The 18,585-nt window shown below is 41.4% G+C and overlaps 1 protein-coding gene across 1 annotated transcript in view; it reads right to left on the bottom strand.

Annotated features, from left to right (window-relative positions):
• Window positions 1-9,788: 9,788 nt before the first annotated feature.
• grk7b (G protein-coupled receptor kinase 7b) overlaps window positions 9,789-18,585 on the bottom strand; it is a 50,295-nt gene continuing 41,498 nt past the window's right edge. The window contains exon 4 of the mRNA XM_034168934.1: window positions 9,789-10,652. Coding sequence (XP_034024825.1) covers window positions 10,331-10,652 — 322 coding nt within the window. The 3' untranslated portion in view covers window positions 9,789-10,330. The remainder of the gene's footprint in view (window positions 10,653-18,585) is intronic.

The raw sequence follows: 18,585 nt of genomic DNA, 5'->3' as shown, positions 1-18,585 counted from the left end.
CACCACCGGCCGCGGGCAACAATGATCCCTCGGGGTGACATTCCCTTAAGCTGCCCTCCAAACCAGTCACTATTTGTATATTACTGTCTGAGCATTCATTAATCATATCTATAGAAATGTACATGTAACCATTTTAGTTTCAATAAATATTGTTGTGAGCTCATGATTTCGGTGTTATTGTGAGCTTAAGTACCTGATTGTCCAGTATTTTGGAAACACGGTATGAAAAAGGTAAAAATATCTGTTAATTCCAGAGCTATTTGGCATAGTTAGACTGCAAAAGAAGGCCCTTTATAAGCCCATAATGCAAAACCGTCAGGGGGGAACAGCCCCTTGGTCTCCCCACTGGGGCACCGCCTAAGCAGCCCCCCAACCCCGACTTTTTAAGGTGATTTTTTTATCCCATTATTCTGCTAAAAATTGTAGTGAGAACCCTGTTTCATAGACAAGATTTTGCATCTGATCTGTATACAATACATGCATAAGGCAGATCTTGTTGTGGCAGTATAGATTTGCTTCAGAGACTTCATACTAGTCCCCCATCTCTCCACTGTGCTGACAGCCGCCTGAAGCTTTATCCCCAATAAATACAGCATTTTGATCCTTAATTCACAATTCACAATCATCTGCAGACAAGACAAACTTTTACCTCTCAGAAAATATCATTAATCATGATGCTAAACAGGGGCGTCAGACTGGGGTGTGTGTGTGTGTGTGTGTGTGTGTGTGTGTGTGTGTGTGTGTGTGTGTGTGTGTGTGTGTGTGTGTGTGTGTGTGGTGTGTGTGTGTGTGTGTAAAGGGTACTATGTACCCAGGGCCCAGAGCATGGGGGGGGACAAAAAATTGGCATTAAATACATTTTTGTGTTGCATGTCATTAATGTTCATACAATTCATGTTGTAAAAGAACATAATTAGAATGAATGTATAAATGTTGCGAAACATAATTCTGCTCTAACAATAATATTGAAAGATCTCTGAGGGCCCTTCCCACCCCTGCACAGTTGTACAATGGTTTAGTCCAGGCGCACAGGTGGCACTCTGCTCCACACACACACACACACACACACACACACACACACACACACACACACACACACACACACACACACACACACACACACCAAATGGGATCTGACAGAAAGAGGAGGTGTTTAGTAGACTTGAAACAACTAATCAATTTAATCGATTATTAAAATAGTTGTCAACTAATTTAGTCATCGATTAGTTGTTAAATAACTTTGTTTTACCGCAAATGTTTTGTTTCTTCCACTTTATCCAAAGAGCATATGTCTGTGAGTAGTATTTACCTTTTTATGTTAATCTGACCTGTTATGGTCTTCTGAAACAGTTGATATATGTATTTTATAACTTAAAAACGGGACCAATGCTAACGCATTAGCATGTCTAGGCGTTTTCATTGTTAAAGTTAGCATTAAACTGTTGCAGCTGTCAGCACATTTGTGTGCTAAAAGAGTCAAATGTATTACAAATTGTAATATTTTTTACTTTATTTTTTATTTATATATTAGTAATAATAGCAACAATAATAACAGTAATAATAAATGCTACAATACAGAATACAGAAATACAGAAAAGATAAATCCAACTAACAATGAACATAAATAAATAAATATAGAAATAAATAACTGTTTCCTGTGAACACATAGTGACTCTTAAACCTCCACTTCACCCCTGTTTTATTTAAGTTTAATGACAATTTGTTTTGGTCAAACCACATCTAAGCTGTTTTTACACAAGACAAAAATAAAATGTGCAGTTAACTGTACATTTGTGTCTTTTTTCATGAAAATATGTTTTTAAAGATCACATATTACACTTTAGTCAGGTCTCTAAAAAGGTGTTTTGTGGACTCTTGCTGTAATATGTTGTCAGTGGTTGAGATAGTTTCTGTAGGCATCTAAAAATGCTCATAATCGGGTGAAACCTGATGTAAATCTCTTTGTGGTGTGTCGGTGATGTATATGTGCAAAATAAAACAAAACACTACTCCAGGTATGTTTTTGACAAGAATATAACATAACTTTGTTACAAGCTCAAACGTTGATGTTGTGTGATAAAGGCCTTTTAATAATAACTCACTTAAAGAAATAACGGCAAAACTCACATGTAAGTAAAAAAAAACAAAAAACGATTAATCGAAAAAATAATCGACCGATGAATTGATTACTAAAATAATCGTTAGTTGCAGCCCTCATGTTTAGGCTGAAATAAAATATGTCTTTCCTAAAAAATCAAAGTACGGATTTCAAAAAAGAAGAGAAAAAAGGACAGGGAACGAAAACTAAATGAGGGAAACGAGCTGCTAACCAAATTCTTTGAAAAGAGAGGTGAGCTTGAAAGCTAGCTATATTGAGCTGGGAGGTCTGGGGGACCAAATTGCACCATTTTCTAGAAAAAATGGTGCAATTTGGTGCATTCCTGTGCACTTAACAGACGGGAATGCACCAAATTGCACCATTTTTCTAGAAAATGGTGCAATTTGGTTCCCCAGACCTCCCAACTCAGTGTTGCTCCGCCAACTTTAAAAAGGGTTCTGACTGCCAGGTGTGATCTAAGGTATACATGATTTAGACCTGGTTTGACTACACATTAGAAATTTGGTGTTTGCGTTAATAAAAAAGAACATAACAGTGTGTGTGTGTGTGTGTGTGGGGGGGGGGGGGGGTCTTAATTTGGCTAGTACCTAGGGCCCCGAATTTGGTGCTACGCCCCTGGGTATGGTTGCTTTGAATGACAGATAGTGTGTGCCATTGTGTTCAAGTGGGCACCTGTTAGCAGTGGCTACTTGCTGTTCGTGACTTCAGACTTCAGACAACTTTACTGATCCCAACAAAGGGCAATTACGTTTACACTCCTATTACCTCAGACAAGATACAGCAATTAATCCACAATTATTACTTGTTTACCGTAATAATGGCACACATCAAAATTAAAGACAACACATATACATTTGACATTGTTTATGTGCACTAAACTTGAAGCAGTCTGTCATCCGAATTGAGGCAAAGTGGGTGAAGGCTGCTGCAACTGGAGTTGCGCCGCCGCTAGCTTAGGGGGAATGGGGACCTGCCGCAGCTAAAAACCGCGCAGTCCCCGGAGGGGAAAGGGGTGGTGTGAGTGGTGGCCATGATGGGGTGTGTGATGGTGGGGGGGGGCAGGAAGTGAGGTAAAGGGAAAAATGGAGCATGCTTCAGTCTTTGTCCATGTGTAAGTCTGTCAGTTTATTGTCTTTGTGGGTTGAGATAAGAAAGGAAGCCGAATAATCTCACCAAGGCCTGAAGACATTCCTGTGGAGGAAAACAGTCGGGCAATTTGTCCTTCAGGCTTGATAAGCCTGGCATGCTGTGGTTTGAGCAGTGAAAAACACTTTTTACAGCTTCACTAGAACAACCAAATCCCAATTACGAATTAAGAATATTCCCAATTGTAAATTAAGAATATTCCCCAGCCTCCGAAATCGTCAACTTCATCTGCAAGGCACGCATCTGCTCCAAGATGTCATCCAATTTGCGTCTGAGTTGAAGAGTCATCTCAGTCTGAGAATGCACTACCTTGCCAACCTCGTTAATCATGACAGACAAGCGAGGGGCCATGGTTCTTGATGCTGCCGTCTTGCCAATTTTCTTGTAGATCAGGGCAGCACATAAGCCATAAAGTACCAGCCCTGCTACCATAAGACCAAAAATGAATAAATCCTCAACGTTCTCAATAGAGAAAGGAGCCAAGCATGCAACACGCCGAGACCCCCAGGAGTCGAGAACATAGCCCACAGGATACATTCCATCTGTGCAGGTAGGATCCCCCAGTCCTGACCTTCTTGTAGAAAAAATGGTGTCAATAGCGTTCAGAGACCAGCTGATCAATTCCATGGTAAATCCAGTAGTAGTCCAATAGATCCAGTATCCAATATAATTTGAGGAATTCACAGTCTGGTGAAGTAGGGACTTGAAGGTTAAAGCAGAAACAGAGATAAGGGAGAGTGGTGGAGATGCGACCGCCCTCATCAGAGTCCCAAGCTTTTTTCCTAACATGCTCAATTTACTAACACTGGCTCAATCATGTTTGTCTTTTCTGAGCATTTTATTACAAATGTCTAAGATAATATGACTTGCTGTGTGGTTATTTGTGGTAACAGACATCTATGAAATCTGTGCTCCAGTGTTTCCATTGACTGACAATATTAAATTTGGATACGAGCACCATTATTATAAATTAGCAGGGACTGATAGCTTGGTGACATTATCTTCACTGTTATTCCACAGTTACTGAGACAATATGCCTGTAATAATTTTTATTACCCGCACCCAGAGGTCACCTGTTCCGAAAACCACCACCCAGTCTGCAAAAATATGCATTAAATAAAACACGAACCAAGATTAGCCTGTCAGCTTTAGCCTGTTTATTAACTCTGAGATGGGTGACATTTGAATCAGCCCATTCGATCTTCAAACCCACTGTTCAGAAAACCTATGAGTGATGTCAGAGAGCGTTTGTCCAGAATACTGTATATACAGTCTATATTTCCAGCTAGGCTAATATAGATCTTTTTTTTTCAAGATAAACTCTACATTTTAGAGTGGTCTTTTACAGTGACCAGTCCAAAGCACACCTGTACAATAATCAAGCCTTTTAATCACCAGATGGCTGGATTATCTTGGTAAAGGTGAAGTCCTCACTAACACAGATTTTAACAAATTTGTGAACAAAATTCAAGGTAAATAAACCTGTGTGCATAGCGGTCTGTGAGCTTTTACTTCAGCTCATGAAAAATTGTAGTGAAAATGAGAGTGCTGAATTTTTGTTGACATTATTATTAAAGCCACATATGATCTGTGAGTTTGAGATGGCCAACATTAGCCTGCAGACAGCGGCCTCTCTGCCTCCACCGTTAAACCACGCTCACACCTAAAACCTTCCATCTGCACACGTGCATACTAAGTAATGCAAATTCATCTTTACATCCATGTAAACATATATACACACGGGCGCGCGGGCGCCCACACAGACAACCAACGAAGGGAAAAGCAGCGGGGTTTGCTGGTGTGATGCCGTGCCGTGGATGTCAGTGTGGCACATGCCTTTGATGTGAATCCAAGTCCAAAGGCCTGGAACAAACGCAGATACCAAATTACACCCCGTCCTGCTTTGATCTCTAAAACCCCGTGCTCGCTCCTACACAGGTAATAAGATTGTGTGTCTGTGTGTAAGCGAGAATGTGTATCAGCGGGTGCATTCATGCACGTGTTTCTAAATGATCAGAGGTTACATGCTGTAAAGATGTGAGGGTGTGTGTGTGCATGAGTGCAACATGTGGGAGTGCAGCAGAGAGGCCTGTGCACGTTGTGTGCTGCTGGGCAGTAGTGGTTATTAGGATGAGCCTTGGGGAATTAAACCCTGGCAGATGCTCATAGGCATCTGGTAAAAACATGTTCTCTGAGACCTCCTGTCCAGTTTGCCCTGTCGTCACGGTAGAAGCTGAATGCTGCCTTCACGCGCGGCCGTGATGATCAGGTTGCGTCTTGGATTTCTGTGTGAACCACCCTCTAATCTCATAACGGTTGCGCGTGAACAGAACTTCTTAGCCCTGCATGTTAGAGCCCTTGCAGGAATTAGCACAACACATGTTTATGTCTCCCTCATTACCTAAACATGTGTGTGGTTCCTGAGAGATGCACTGAATGACTGAGGTTACACTTGGAACCAGTTGTAGAGACATCAAAGTCATAATTCATTCAATTACATATCACATATTCTCTAATATATGCATGTGTAAATATTACATATGAGAAAAATTGTTTAGTATACTCGCTTTTTCCAATTCGAAGTCGGGGAGCTGGAGCCTATCCCAGCAGTCACTGGGCAAGCAGTGGGGTGGACCCTGTACAGGCTGCCAGTACCCGGACGGAACCCACGCAAACACAGGGAGAACATGCAAACTTCACACAGAAAGAACCAGGTGGACCACAATCCCAGGACCTTCTCACTGTGAGGAAGCAGTGCCAACCGCTGAGTCACCATGCCGCCCTATGTCAGGACAATAAATGGCTATTTAAGGTACAGTATGGGATACAATTATTGGCATCCCTGAATTTTTGAATTTCTTGAGCAAAACACTGAAAGGATGACTCAGAGAGTGCAACATCCCCGCCTTATAACTTCAACACAGATTCATGCAAATTAATTCTTTGTGATTCAGTGACTACAGAATATTTGATTCTGTGTGAATGACGTTTCATCAGTTCTGTTCAAAACTTGAACCACTCTGTCCTCCTCTAATACACAACATTCCAACATTTACTATGCCCTGTTTCAACAGTTATCACCTTTAGTTTGATCTTTCAAGATCGTCTGAAGTCAAAGATCATGTGACTTATGAACAGGTGATATAAAACTTGATAAGTTTTAAGGGTAACCATATGTCCAACTTTAACCTATAATAAGAGGCCCACTGGATCATTGTTCATGACTATCTACAGTGGGGTAAAAAAAAGTATTTAGTCAGTCTCTGATTGTGCAAGCTCTCCTACTTAGAAAGATGAGAGACGTCTGTAATATTCATCATAGGTACACTTCAACTATGAGAAACAAAATGAGAAAAAAAAAAATCCAGAAAATCACATTGTAGGATTTTTAAAGAATTTATTTGTAAATTATGGTGGAAAATAAGTATTTGGTCACCCACAAACAAGCAAGATTTCTGGCTCTCACAGACCTGTAACTTCTTTAAGAAGCTCTTCTGTCCTCCACCTGTTACCTGTATTAATGGCATCTGTTGGAACTTGTTATCTGTATAAAAGACAGCTGTCCACAACCTCAAACAGTCAGACTCCAAACTCAACCATGGCCAAGACCAAGGAGCTGTTGAAGGACATCAGGAAGAAAATTATAGATGTGCACCAGGCTGGGAAGAGTGAATCTACAATAGTCAAGCAGGTTGGTGTGAATAAATCAACTGTGGGAGCAATTGTGAGAAAATGGAAGACGTACAAGACCATTGATAATCTCCCTTGATCTGGGGCTCCATGCAAGATGTCATCTCGTGGGGTCAAAATGATCATGAGAACGGTGAACAAAAATCCCAGAACTACAAGGAGGGACCTGATGAATGACCTGCAGAGAGCTGGGACCAAAGTAACAAAGGGTACACACTAGCCAGAGAGGAACTCAAATCCTGCAGTGCCAGGCGTGTCCCCCTGCTTAAGCCAGTACATGTCCAGGCCCGTCTGAAGTTTGCCAGAGAGCATATGGATGATCCAGAAGAGCACTAGGAGAATATCATGTGGTCAGATGAAACCAAAATAGAACATTTTGGTAAAAACTCAACTTGTCGTGTTTGGAGGAAGAAGAATGCTGAGTTGCATTCCAAGAACTTCATATCTAGTGTGAAGCATGGGGGTGGGAACATCATGCTTTGGGGCTGTTTTTCTGCAAAGGGGACAGGACGACTGATCCGTGTTAAGGGAGGAATGAATGTTGCCATGTATCGTGAGATTTTTAAGCCAAAACCTCCTTCCATCAGTGAGAGCACTGAAGATGCAACATGGCTGGGTCTTCCAGCATGACAATGATCCCAAACACACCGCTCGGGCAACGAAGGAGTGGCTCTGTAAAAAGCATTTCAAGGTCCTGGAGTAGCCAAGCCAGTCTCCAGACCTCAACCCCATAGAAAATTTGTTGAGGGAGTTGAAAGTCCGTGTTGCCCAGCGACAACCTCAAAACATCACTGCTCTAGAGGAGATCTTCATGGAGGAATGTGTCAAAATACCAGCTACAGAGTGTGCAAACCTGGTGAAGACTTACAGGAAACATTTGACCTCTGTCACTGCCAACAAAGATTACGTTACAAAGTATTGAGTTGAACTTTTGTTACTGACCAAATACTTATTTTCCACCATAATTTACAAATAAATTATTTAAAATCCTACAATGTGATTTCCTGGATGTTTTTTTTTTTATTTTGTCTCTCAAAATTGAAGTGTACCTGAAAATTACAGACCTCTCTCATCTTTCTAAGTAGGAGAACATGCACAATCAGGGACTGACTAAATACTTTTTTGCCCCACTGTATGGGCCTGTCCACACGGACACAGGTTTAGGCGTATCTGCAAAGCTTTTTTTATCATATTGCCATTTTGTCCACACATAACTGACGTTTTTGGAGCCTAAAAATGCTACATTTTGAAAACGGATCCCAAAGTTGATAAATCTTAAAACACTTCCTTTGCATTTACATGTGTACAACCAATACACAACTTTTATGAAACAGACATGTCACAGCACCACCTCACTAACCTCAGCATTAACCCCGCCCACAAGATGTCACAACACCACCACCACCACCGGACTACAGACTTGTGTTCATGGTAGGAAAGCTACTGAGCTTAATGAGGCTGTTATAGTTTTAGACCAAATAGTTGCTATCTGTGCCTGGGGAGTACTTTCAGTAACCTCTTGACGATGACACTCCATAAAGCTGTTTCATGAATGTTTTACGTTCTGCAGATTCATGCATTAACATATACCACAGCAAACTGACACAAGTCACTTTGTTTCATTCAAACATTTTGAAAATTTGTTTTGTTTTTGTCAACCACATCTTATAAAATCATGTGTGCATGAACATTTAATTTAGAAAGAGCAGCAAATGCTGTCTTAGAAAACAATTATATTAAATGCAATATACCAGTACATTGAATTTGCAACTTACAAAAAATAAAGCATCAGAAAATACTGTAATATATAATGAACATATCATTGCATTCAAATATTATAAATCATTTACTGGCACTGTCAGGTATGCTAAAGATAGATTTAAGATGAGTGATGTGACCTCCCAACAAGAAGGTCGTGCTTCAAGACCACCTGTGCCCCCTGCTGGTACAGTTAGATCAAGAAGAACATCTGGTGTAAAACGTTTGCCAAATCAACATGTGGATCCATATTGGATCAGCTGTGGCAATCCCAGAACAAAATGGGCGATACCAGAATAAATTAGCTACTGGAAACTGGCCAAAGCAAACTACAGTATGTTAAAGGGGTTGAATGACAACAACAAGCAAAGATCTATCATCAGGAGTCTATAAAAAAGGTTTGTAGCCAAAAATACTGCATACACACTGATGCAACACATGCTTAAACAACAAACAAACAAACAAAAACCCTTGTCTTTTTTCTGTTGCTGCTGCTTTAAATGGACGTGAGCTGTTATTTGTGTCATACTGTTTATTTACATCAATTATGAAGAAATACAAAGTCCAAGACATATTCAGTGGCAGCTTTACCATCAGAGAGCCTCGTCCACAAAAGACTCCAAGCTGTCACTGATGTCAAAGGGGGTAATACATGGTATTAGGAATGGGGGTAGTAAACTTTTGATCAGGGTCATTTGGGTAGTTTCTGTTGTCATTATGATTTAAAAAGAGGAAACACAGTTGTTTGACAACAAATGGCTTCACCCAACAACTAACCATGAATGAAAAAAAAACAGTTTTTGTGTTATCATTCATATTTTCTGACAAATGGCCAAAAAAACAAAACATTCTACCAGGGTATGTAAACTTCTGAGCACAACCGTACTGGATTCTATAAAGCAGTCATGTCTGCTGTTGATATGTTCATTTAAATTAGGATATTTATTGTTTGTAAACAATGTAAATTCTATACTAATAAACGGGATAAAATTCTATTTTAATGTCAAATATGTAGTATATATTCCAAACATATACGTGATACTTTTTTCTCCTTGCAGGCTGGACACTGGGGGTGATGGACTGTGAGCTTCGTGGGTATGTGGCGGCACTTAGTGGTGAACAACTGCCACTGTCAGAGTTTACGTCAGTCAGCACTGAGGTCACATGAGACCATCCGCTCACATGAACAAAAGCATTCGCGGCATTTAAGGAACACTTGAGTCTTTCCAACCACATTGCTGTGCATACTGATCATATTTCTCTGTGACACGCAACCATTATGTCATGTGTTTGCCAACACATGTAAACACTTAGGTCTGCAAAAATGGGCAGAGTGATGTCATGGAAACTGAATGCACTGGGGTCTGCTGTAAAGGACAAAGTGTGAAGCAGCAGCTGCAGTGCCATGTCAGCGTGTGTTTCCATACAGCCACAACTCCAGATCTAAAACCTGCTTCACTCTGGACCGTGGTATCAAAGATTAGCTTTATGGTGCATTTAAAATTATGTCAAATTACGCCAGGCACTTCACAAGGATGAATTCAATCACTGTCACTGAAATACGCTCAAGTGTTAAAGGTTGTTTTTTCTGCTCCAACCTACTGGTGAGTAGAATGTTTACAAAATGATGCATGTTCTAGACTCCAGTCCACAGTCGTTACCGTTGATCATCGGATTGTTCAGTTCATCAAACAGCCCACTGTCAATCATTTCCTTTTGCCACCGGATGGAGACGGCACCTGTGCTGAACCTTTTGAAGAATTTCTCATCTTTAGCATCAAGTTTAATGTCTTCCACTTCAGAAGTGGCCCTGAACTCGTCTGTGTCCTTGGCATAGACCACGTTGGGTTTCGGCTTCCACGGGGGTTCCACAAGCCCCGCTTCCAAACGATGGAAGTTAATACTGTTGAAAAACTTGTGCTTTCGTGGGTCATCACCTCTAATATGAAATAAAAACAGAAACAAACGATGTTCACTGTAATGATTTTGTTATTGAGAAAAGGCTGTGAAATTAACCGCCAAGGTTGGGTAGGATTACTTTGAAGGAATACATGTGGATTACATGTCTGTATTTACATAGATTTGGATTACTTGTAATCTGATTACTTTTGGATTACATTTCAAAGTAATCCTACCCAACCCTGTTAACCGCAGCGACATTTCAGATGTTAAAATTCACAGTAAAACTCTTCATGGTGAAAAAAAGAACAGTTTCATTCTTGAAACACTTCTTTACTTTTTTAAACTTTTTTTTTATTATTGTGTAAACAAAGAATACAGCACATTAATGTGGAATATAACAACTGAATAGACTCTTGTCAAGTGGAACAAAAACAATCCCCTCCCTCCCACCCTCCCCTCTTCGGCACACTTCCCGACATGTAACAGAAAGAACATTGGGACAAACAAGGCATACATGGGTGCTGCTTTAGTAAAAGATGTAAATTAAAAATAAAATAAATAAATACTTTATAGGGTGACCTTAGTGTATCATATATCAATTTATCCAATCATCAGCTCAGTCTGGTGCAAATGTAATGTGTGTGTTGTTAATCAGGACAAAAAAATGGGTTCCAAATCTTACTGAGCTTCCCTGATTGTCTTCAGATCGATAGTCTAATTTTTTCAAGTCTTACAAAATGTAAGGCATCTTTTAGCCACTGTGTGTGTGGGAGGTAGAATAGTTTTCCATCTTAAGAGAATTAGCCTTTGTGCCAGAAGTGTGGCAAAAGCCAAGGTGAATTTTTGTGAGGAAGAGAGACTGAGTGGGGGCAGCGTAACCCCAAAAATAGCTGTTAACAGATTTGGTGGGACCAGTATCCCTGTAATTGTGGATAAAGTGGAAAAAATTCTTGCTAATATTTAGAGAGATGTGGGCATTTCCAAAGCATATGAATATAGTTAGGAGGGGTTTGATGACAGATGGTGATACATCCTTACACATTTTCGCCAGACGTTCTTTGGTGTAGTGAGCACAGTGTAGGATTTTACATGGAATAAAACACAAATGGAGAATTTGTGCACCCTGCGTAGCGCCTCATCCCAAATATTTTCTGAAATTTCCACTCCCAAGGTCGTTTCCCCAAGTTGTTCTAAAAAGGAGTCTGACCTTAGTTTATGAATGTTAGCGTATACAGATGATACAACTCCTTTAAAGAATGAAAAATCATTCATAAAGATATCAGAGTTAGAAGGTAAAGCAGGGAAACATGCATAGGTCTTGGAGACAAAGTTCACACTTGAAAATATCTGGGAAAAAAAACTGGGTTTTCGGCAGAGAGAATTTGTTTACCAAATTGTTGAAAAGAGGCGAACTGTTGTGTGGGCCGCTGAAGAGGAGGTACTGCTGGCCCACCACCAGAGGGCGCCCTGCCTGAAGTGTGGGCTTCAGGCACGAGAGGGCGCAGCCACCTCGTAGGAGCAGCCGGGAGTGACTGCTGTCAGTCATCACCACCTCATCACCAGCTGTCACTCATCAACCACAAACCACCATCACCATAAAAGCCGGGCAGCAACTCCACCTCGCTGCTGAGATATCGTCTACCCTATAGGTAAATTCTCAGCCGTTGTTGTGCCTACGCACGTTGCTTGCTTTCTCCTGTTGTGAACTGTTTGCAGGTGTTTAACCCACTACTGTCAGCTGGAGGCTGGGGTTCGTGGATGGCCGAGGAGTGAACGATTTTCACTCCTCACTCCGACAAGTAGAAGGTTAACCCGACACAAACTGTTTTATGGTGTTCAGAGGTGGAGGTGTTTGTTCCCACCCGACAAAGGAGAGACTCGTATTGCTGACTGTTTACTGGGTGTGTTTTCACACACTCACCCTTAACTGTTTTTCTGCCTCCTGCCAGCAGTACCAGATCTGACAGCTGGAGACAGTGGCCACCTGGGGACTCAGGACTTGGCGACTCCGGCGTACTTCAGATCCGTTGGCAGTGGAAATCATGTGGGACCCGACTCTTCTCTGGACAGATGTCTTCTATCCTCGAGCCTGCCCACACGTCACCTCTGTATATTGACTGATATCAAATTCTGTGATTGTCTGTATTTCATTGTGCACATTCACAACATTAAATTGTTACCTTTTGGCTCATCTATTGACCGTTCATTTACGCCCCCTGTTGTGGGTCCGTGTCACTACACTTTCCCAACACGAACACCCCATCTATGAATAAATTCTTGATGTACCTTTCTCCCAACTGAGCCCATATTGAAAATGTCTTATCCACTAATAACGGAGTAAATAAGGGATTACCAATTAAAGGGGGTTTAGTAGAAAGTGACTGGAAACCAAATATTTTTTTATTCCAAATGAAATCCTGAAAAATGTAAAATGGACCAATGATCAAAATTGGAATTAATTTGTGTGATTAATAAAGGAAATTTCTCTTAAATAATTTATTGTAGGTATCCGTACATGAATGCTTTTGGAAGGGTGATTTTTAGAATGTCCATCAAAGGAAATAGCTCGCTCTAGCTAAGATTCACTTTATAACCTGAGATTTTGCTAAATGAATCCAGTATAGAAAGTGCTGCTGGAATAGACTGAGATGTATTTGAGGCGAATAGTAGCAGGTCATCTGCGTAGAAAGAAAGTTTGGATTTCACTATATTTCTGATAATTCCTGTGAATTTAGGGTGACAAAGAATGGCAACAGCCAGAGGCTCCATAGCTATAGCGAATAAAAGGGGACTGAGTGGACATCCCTCCCTTGTGGATCCCCGAAGTGAAAAATGGGTCGAATTTAAGCAATTGGTTTCGAAGCACTTCTTTTCTAAACATTTTCAAACGTGACATAAGAAATATAATTACTAAAGAATACCAGCAAAAATGGACACTCTAGACCAAATTCAAGACTTTTGGCCATGGTCGACAATCACTGTCCATAAAATATGATATTTTGCCCATCAGATCCAGATCCTTAACCGAATCGGACTAGAATACACTTAGACCAATCATAAGCTCCCGAGTGCTCATCTTTGATTCTGAGCACTGAACTTTGATCTAGATTACTGACCTTTGAACCTGATCACTCATCTAAATCATTTATCCTGATCACAAGTTTTGATCCTGATAAATCATGCTTAATCTTGATATTCATCTTTCATCATGAATGCTGACCTTTAGTCCTGATATCTGATGCTGATCACTTATTTTTTATATTGATCTTTGATTGTGATCACACATCTTTGACAACACGTTGGTGCTTTCCTGCACATCACATAGTAAGGCAAAGGGGCTACCCAACTCAGTGGTGAATACCTACTTGAAGAAAAGGGAGAAGCATAGGGTGACATATAAGAGTGGAGCAAGGTGCACACAGGTGGACTACATTATTTGTAGGAGATGCAAGCTAAAAGAAATTGAAGACTGTAAGGTGGTGGCAGGAGAGAGTGTAGCTAGACAGCATAGGATGGTGGTTTGTAGGATGACTTTAAAGGTAAAGAAGAAGAGAGTGAGAGCTCAGCAAAGGATCAGATGGTAGAAGCTGAAGGAGGAAGACAGTTGTGTGAAATTCAGTGAACAGGTGAGAGACTCACTGGATGGAGTTTTGGACAACTGGAAAAGTACTGAAAATGTGGTGAGGGAGACAGTTAAGAAGGTACTGGACAGTGGAAGGAAGACAAGGAGACTTGGTGGTGGAACGAAGATGTCCAGGAAAGCATAAGTAGAAAGAGGTTGGCGAAAAAGAATTGGGATAATCGGATAGATGAAAAAAGGAGATGCGGCGCAAGGCGAACAGAGGAGTGGCAAAAGCTAAGGAAAAGGCCTTTAGCAAGCTGTACAGGACGTTGAATAGTAAGGAAGGAGTAAAGGACTTGTACCAACTGGCCAGACAAAGGGACAGATCTGGAAAGGATGCGCAGCAGGTTAGGGTGGTAAAAGATGCAGATGGTAATGTGCTGACAAGTGAGGAGAGTGTGTTGAGAAGGTGGAGGGAATATTTTGACGTGTCGATGAATGAAGAAAATGAGAGAAAACAATGGATGATGTGAAGAGAGTAAATAAGGAAGTGCAAGAGATTAGTAAGGATGAAGTGAGGGCAGCTATGAAGAAAATATGGAAAGGCAGTTGGTTCAGATGACAAAAGCAATTTCATTATACATTGTACAATGACAAAAGTGATTCTGATTCTGACATTCCAGTGGAGGCATGGAAATGTCTAGGAGAGATGGCAATGGAGTTTCTAACCAGATTGTTTAATAAAATCTTGGAAAGTGAGAGGATGCATGAGGGATGGAGACGAAGTGTGATGGTTCCTATTTTTAAGAACAAGGGTGACGTGCAAAGCTGCAGTAACTACAGAGGCATAAAGTTGATCAGCCACAGTATGAAGTTATAGGAAAAAGTAGTAGAGGCTAGGCTGAGAAAACAGGTGAAGATCTGTGAACAACAATATGGTTTCATGCCAAGAAAGAGCACTACAGATGCAGTGTTTGCTCTGAGAATACTGATGGAGATGTAACGAGAAGCCCATAAGGAGTTATTCCTGAACAAAGGGAAAAAAGTAAAAAAAAAGTCACAAATCATTGAGAAAAGGTGGAGGAACGAGCTTCATCACCGAATAGCCTGTGAATCAAGAGCGCAAAAGTAACGAAATTGGAACAAAATGAAACCGAAGCTAACGTTGATCTCAACACTTTAAACAAAACGCACCTGGAGCCACTGCTGGAGCAGTGTGTGTCTGCATCTCTGCGTTCCAGGACTCAGCGCTGGGACAGAGCTCATAACGCCTGAGTCCTGGAGAAGCTGCAAACAGAAGCACATGATCCGACCCACTGTGGAGATCTGTGTGCTCATCAGTGGATCCACCTGCTGTGGTTCCTCATCCAGAACAAAAGAGGGATCATCTGCTTCATCATCTGAAACCTCACTGTCTGGTTCAGACTCTGACAACACACTGCGTGCCCCGTCTTGCTCCAGTTAAAAAAGACTGAAGCGCTTGCTCAACATTCATAAGACGGCTCATTTTTACAAAAAAAAACAACACCACACTAACCACACACGCTAAATACTCCACCAAAATTATACACACTGCAAACACTCCAAATATTTCTCAAATCTCTCAGATACCAAAATTGTAATCGCTGTCTGTACACCCGAAATGCGCGCATACTCAGCAGTTTTCGTGTGTCGCTGAGTTCGTAGATTTGCTTGTAGCTGTGTATGTTTGCTTTTAATATACAGCAGTGTTCAGAATAATAGTAGTGCTATGTGACTAAAAAGATTAATCCAGGTTTTGAGTATATCTTATTGTTACATGGGAAACAAGGTACCAGTAGATTCTCACAAATCCAACAAGACCAAGCATTCATGATATGCACACTCTTAAGGCTATGAAATTAGGCTATTAGTAAAAAAAAAAAAAAGTAGAAAAGGGGGTGTTCACAATAATAGTAGTGTGGCATTCAGTCAGTGAGTTCGTCAATTTTGTGGAACAACAGGTGTGAATCAGGTGTCCCCTATGTAAGGATGAAGCCAGCACCTGTTGAACATGCTATTCTCTTTGAAAGCCTGAAGAAAATGGGACGTCCAAGACATTGTTCAGAAGAACAGCATAGTTTGATTAAAAGTTGATTGGAGAAGGGAAAACTTATAAGCAGGTGCAAAAAATTATAGGCTGTTCATCTACAATGATCTCCAATGCTTTAAAATGGACAAAAAAAAAAAAAAACAGAGACATGTGGAAGAAAATGGAAAACAACCATCAAAATGGATAGACGAATAACCAGAATGGCAAAGGCGCACCCATTGATCAGCTCCAGGATGATCAAAGACAGTCTGGAGTTACCTGTAAGTGCTGTGACAGTTAGAAAACGCTTGTGTGAAGCTAATTTATTTGCAAGAATCCCCCGCAAAGTCCCTCTGTTAAATAAAAGACATGTGCAGAAGAGGTTACAATGTGTCAAAGAACACATCAACTGGCCTAAAGAGAAATGGAGGAATATTTTGTGGACTGATGAGAGAAAAATTGTTTTTTTTTTGGGTCCAAGGGCCGCAGACAGTTTGTGAGACGACCCCCAAACTCTGAATTCAAGCCACAGTTCACAGTGAAGTAAAAAAAGTTCCCTAAAAAAGCCTTCAGTTAATTCAAAATGCTGCAGCTAGAGTACTGACGGGGACTAGAAGGAGAGAGCATATCTCATCCATATTGGCCTCTCTTCATTGGCTTCCTGTTAATTCTAGAATAGAATTTAAAATTCTTCTTCTTACTTATAAGGTTTTGAATAATCAGGTCCCAATCTTATCTTAGGGACCTCGTAGTACCATATCACCCCAATAGAGCGCTTCGCTCTCAGACTGCAGGCTTACTTGTAGTTCCTAGGGTTTGTAAGAGTAGAATGGGAGGCAGAGCCTTCAGCTTTCAGGCTCCTCTCCTGTGGAACCAGCTCCCAATTCAGATCAGGGAGACAGACACCCTCTCTACTTTTAAGATTAGGCTTAAAACTTTCCTTTTTGCTAAAGCTTATAGTTAGGGCTGGATCAGGTGACCCTGAACCATCCCTTAGTTATGCTGCTATAGACATAGACTGCTGGGGGGTTCCCATGATGCACTGTTTTCTTTCTCTTTTTGCTCTGTATGCACCACTCTAACATTTAATCATTAGTGATCGATCTCTGCTCCCCTCCACAGCATGTCTTTTCCTGGTTCTCTCCCTCAGCCCCAACCAGTCCCAGCAGAAGACTGCCCCTCCTGAGCCTGGTTCTGCTGGAGGTTTCTTCCTGTTAAAAGGGAGTCTTTCCTTCCCACGGTAGCCACGTGCTTGCTCACAGGGGGTCGTTTTGACCGTTGGGGTTTTACATAATTATTGTATGGCCTTGCCTTACAATATAAAGCGCCTGGGGCAACTGTTTGTTGTGATTTGGCGCTATATAAAAAAATTGATGATTGATTGATTGAAGCATGGTGGTGCAGCATCATGATATGGGCATGTTTCTCCTACTATGGTGTGGGCCTATAAATCGCATACCAGGTATCATGGATCAGTTTGGATATGTCAGAATACTTGAAGAGGTCATGTTGCCTTATGCTGAAGAGGACATGCCCTTGACATGGGTTGTTCAACAAGACAATGACCCCAAGCAACACTAGTGAAGAAAATAAAGAAAATAGTGCCATTTAAACTCACAAGGAACTTAAAACTGTCCATCTCTTGTTCAGCATTGAGAGAGACAGAGAGAGAGAGAGCTGCAGCTGTGTGGATCAAGCAGTCAGTCACACGCACTTGCGTGGTTCGATTACCAGTTCTGATCACGGATACACAGGCACTGCATACGTGGATCAGACACACACACGCGCAGGTGCTTCACCTTCTCTCCAGCTTATTCACTCTGGATAGAAGCATTCAGTATTTGGATGTAGCGCAAGTACCGGTGCACAAAAGGACTGCCTCATACATGATTTAGCGACTGAAATGTTCACAAAAGAATGAACTCATTTGCGATCACACTGGGTTTTCTGTTTTTATATGTCACACCTCTGTGGATCAAAGCTGTTCACACGCGAATGTCCACTGTTGCTGGAACTTTTTCCCACACTTGATGCTCAAAGTCTAGCTTCTGTAAACTGCCTGTTGTGTGGGCCGCTGAGAGGAGGTCATGCTGGCCCACCCCACCAGAGGGCGCCCTGTCTGGAGTGCGGGCTCCAGGCACCAGAGGGCGCTGCCGCCTCACAGGAGCAGCCGGGGTGACAGCTGTCACTTATCGCCTACGACAGCTGTCACCAATCATCTGATCAGCAGTGGTATATCAGCAGGACGACATCTCCACCTCTTTGCCGAGATATCGCTCTACCTAGAAGGTACCGTACTCAGCCGACTGTGTTGTCTTTTTTGACATTAACCCTTTGTTACTTTTGTGTGTTAAATAG

This window comes from Thalassophryne amazonica, chromosome 4 (assembly GCF_902500255.1).
Source record: "Thalassophryne amazonica chromosome 4, fThaAma1.1, whole genome shotgun sequence".
NCBI classification, from domain to species: Eukaryota; Metazoa; Chordata; class Actinopteri; order Batrachoidiformes; family Batrachoididae; genus Thalassophryne; species Thalassophryne amazonica.
This window is presented reverse-complemented; position numbering and strand designations above follow the sequence as displayed.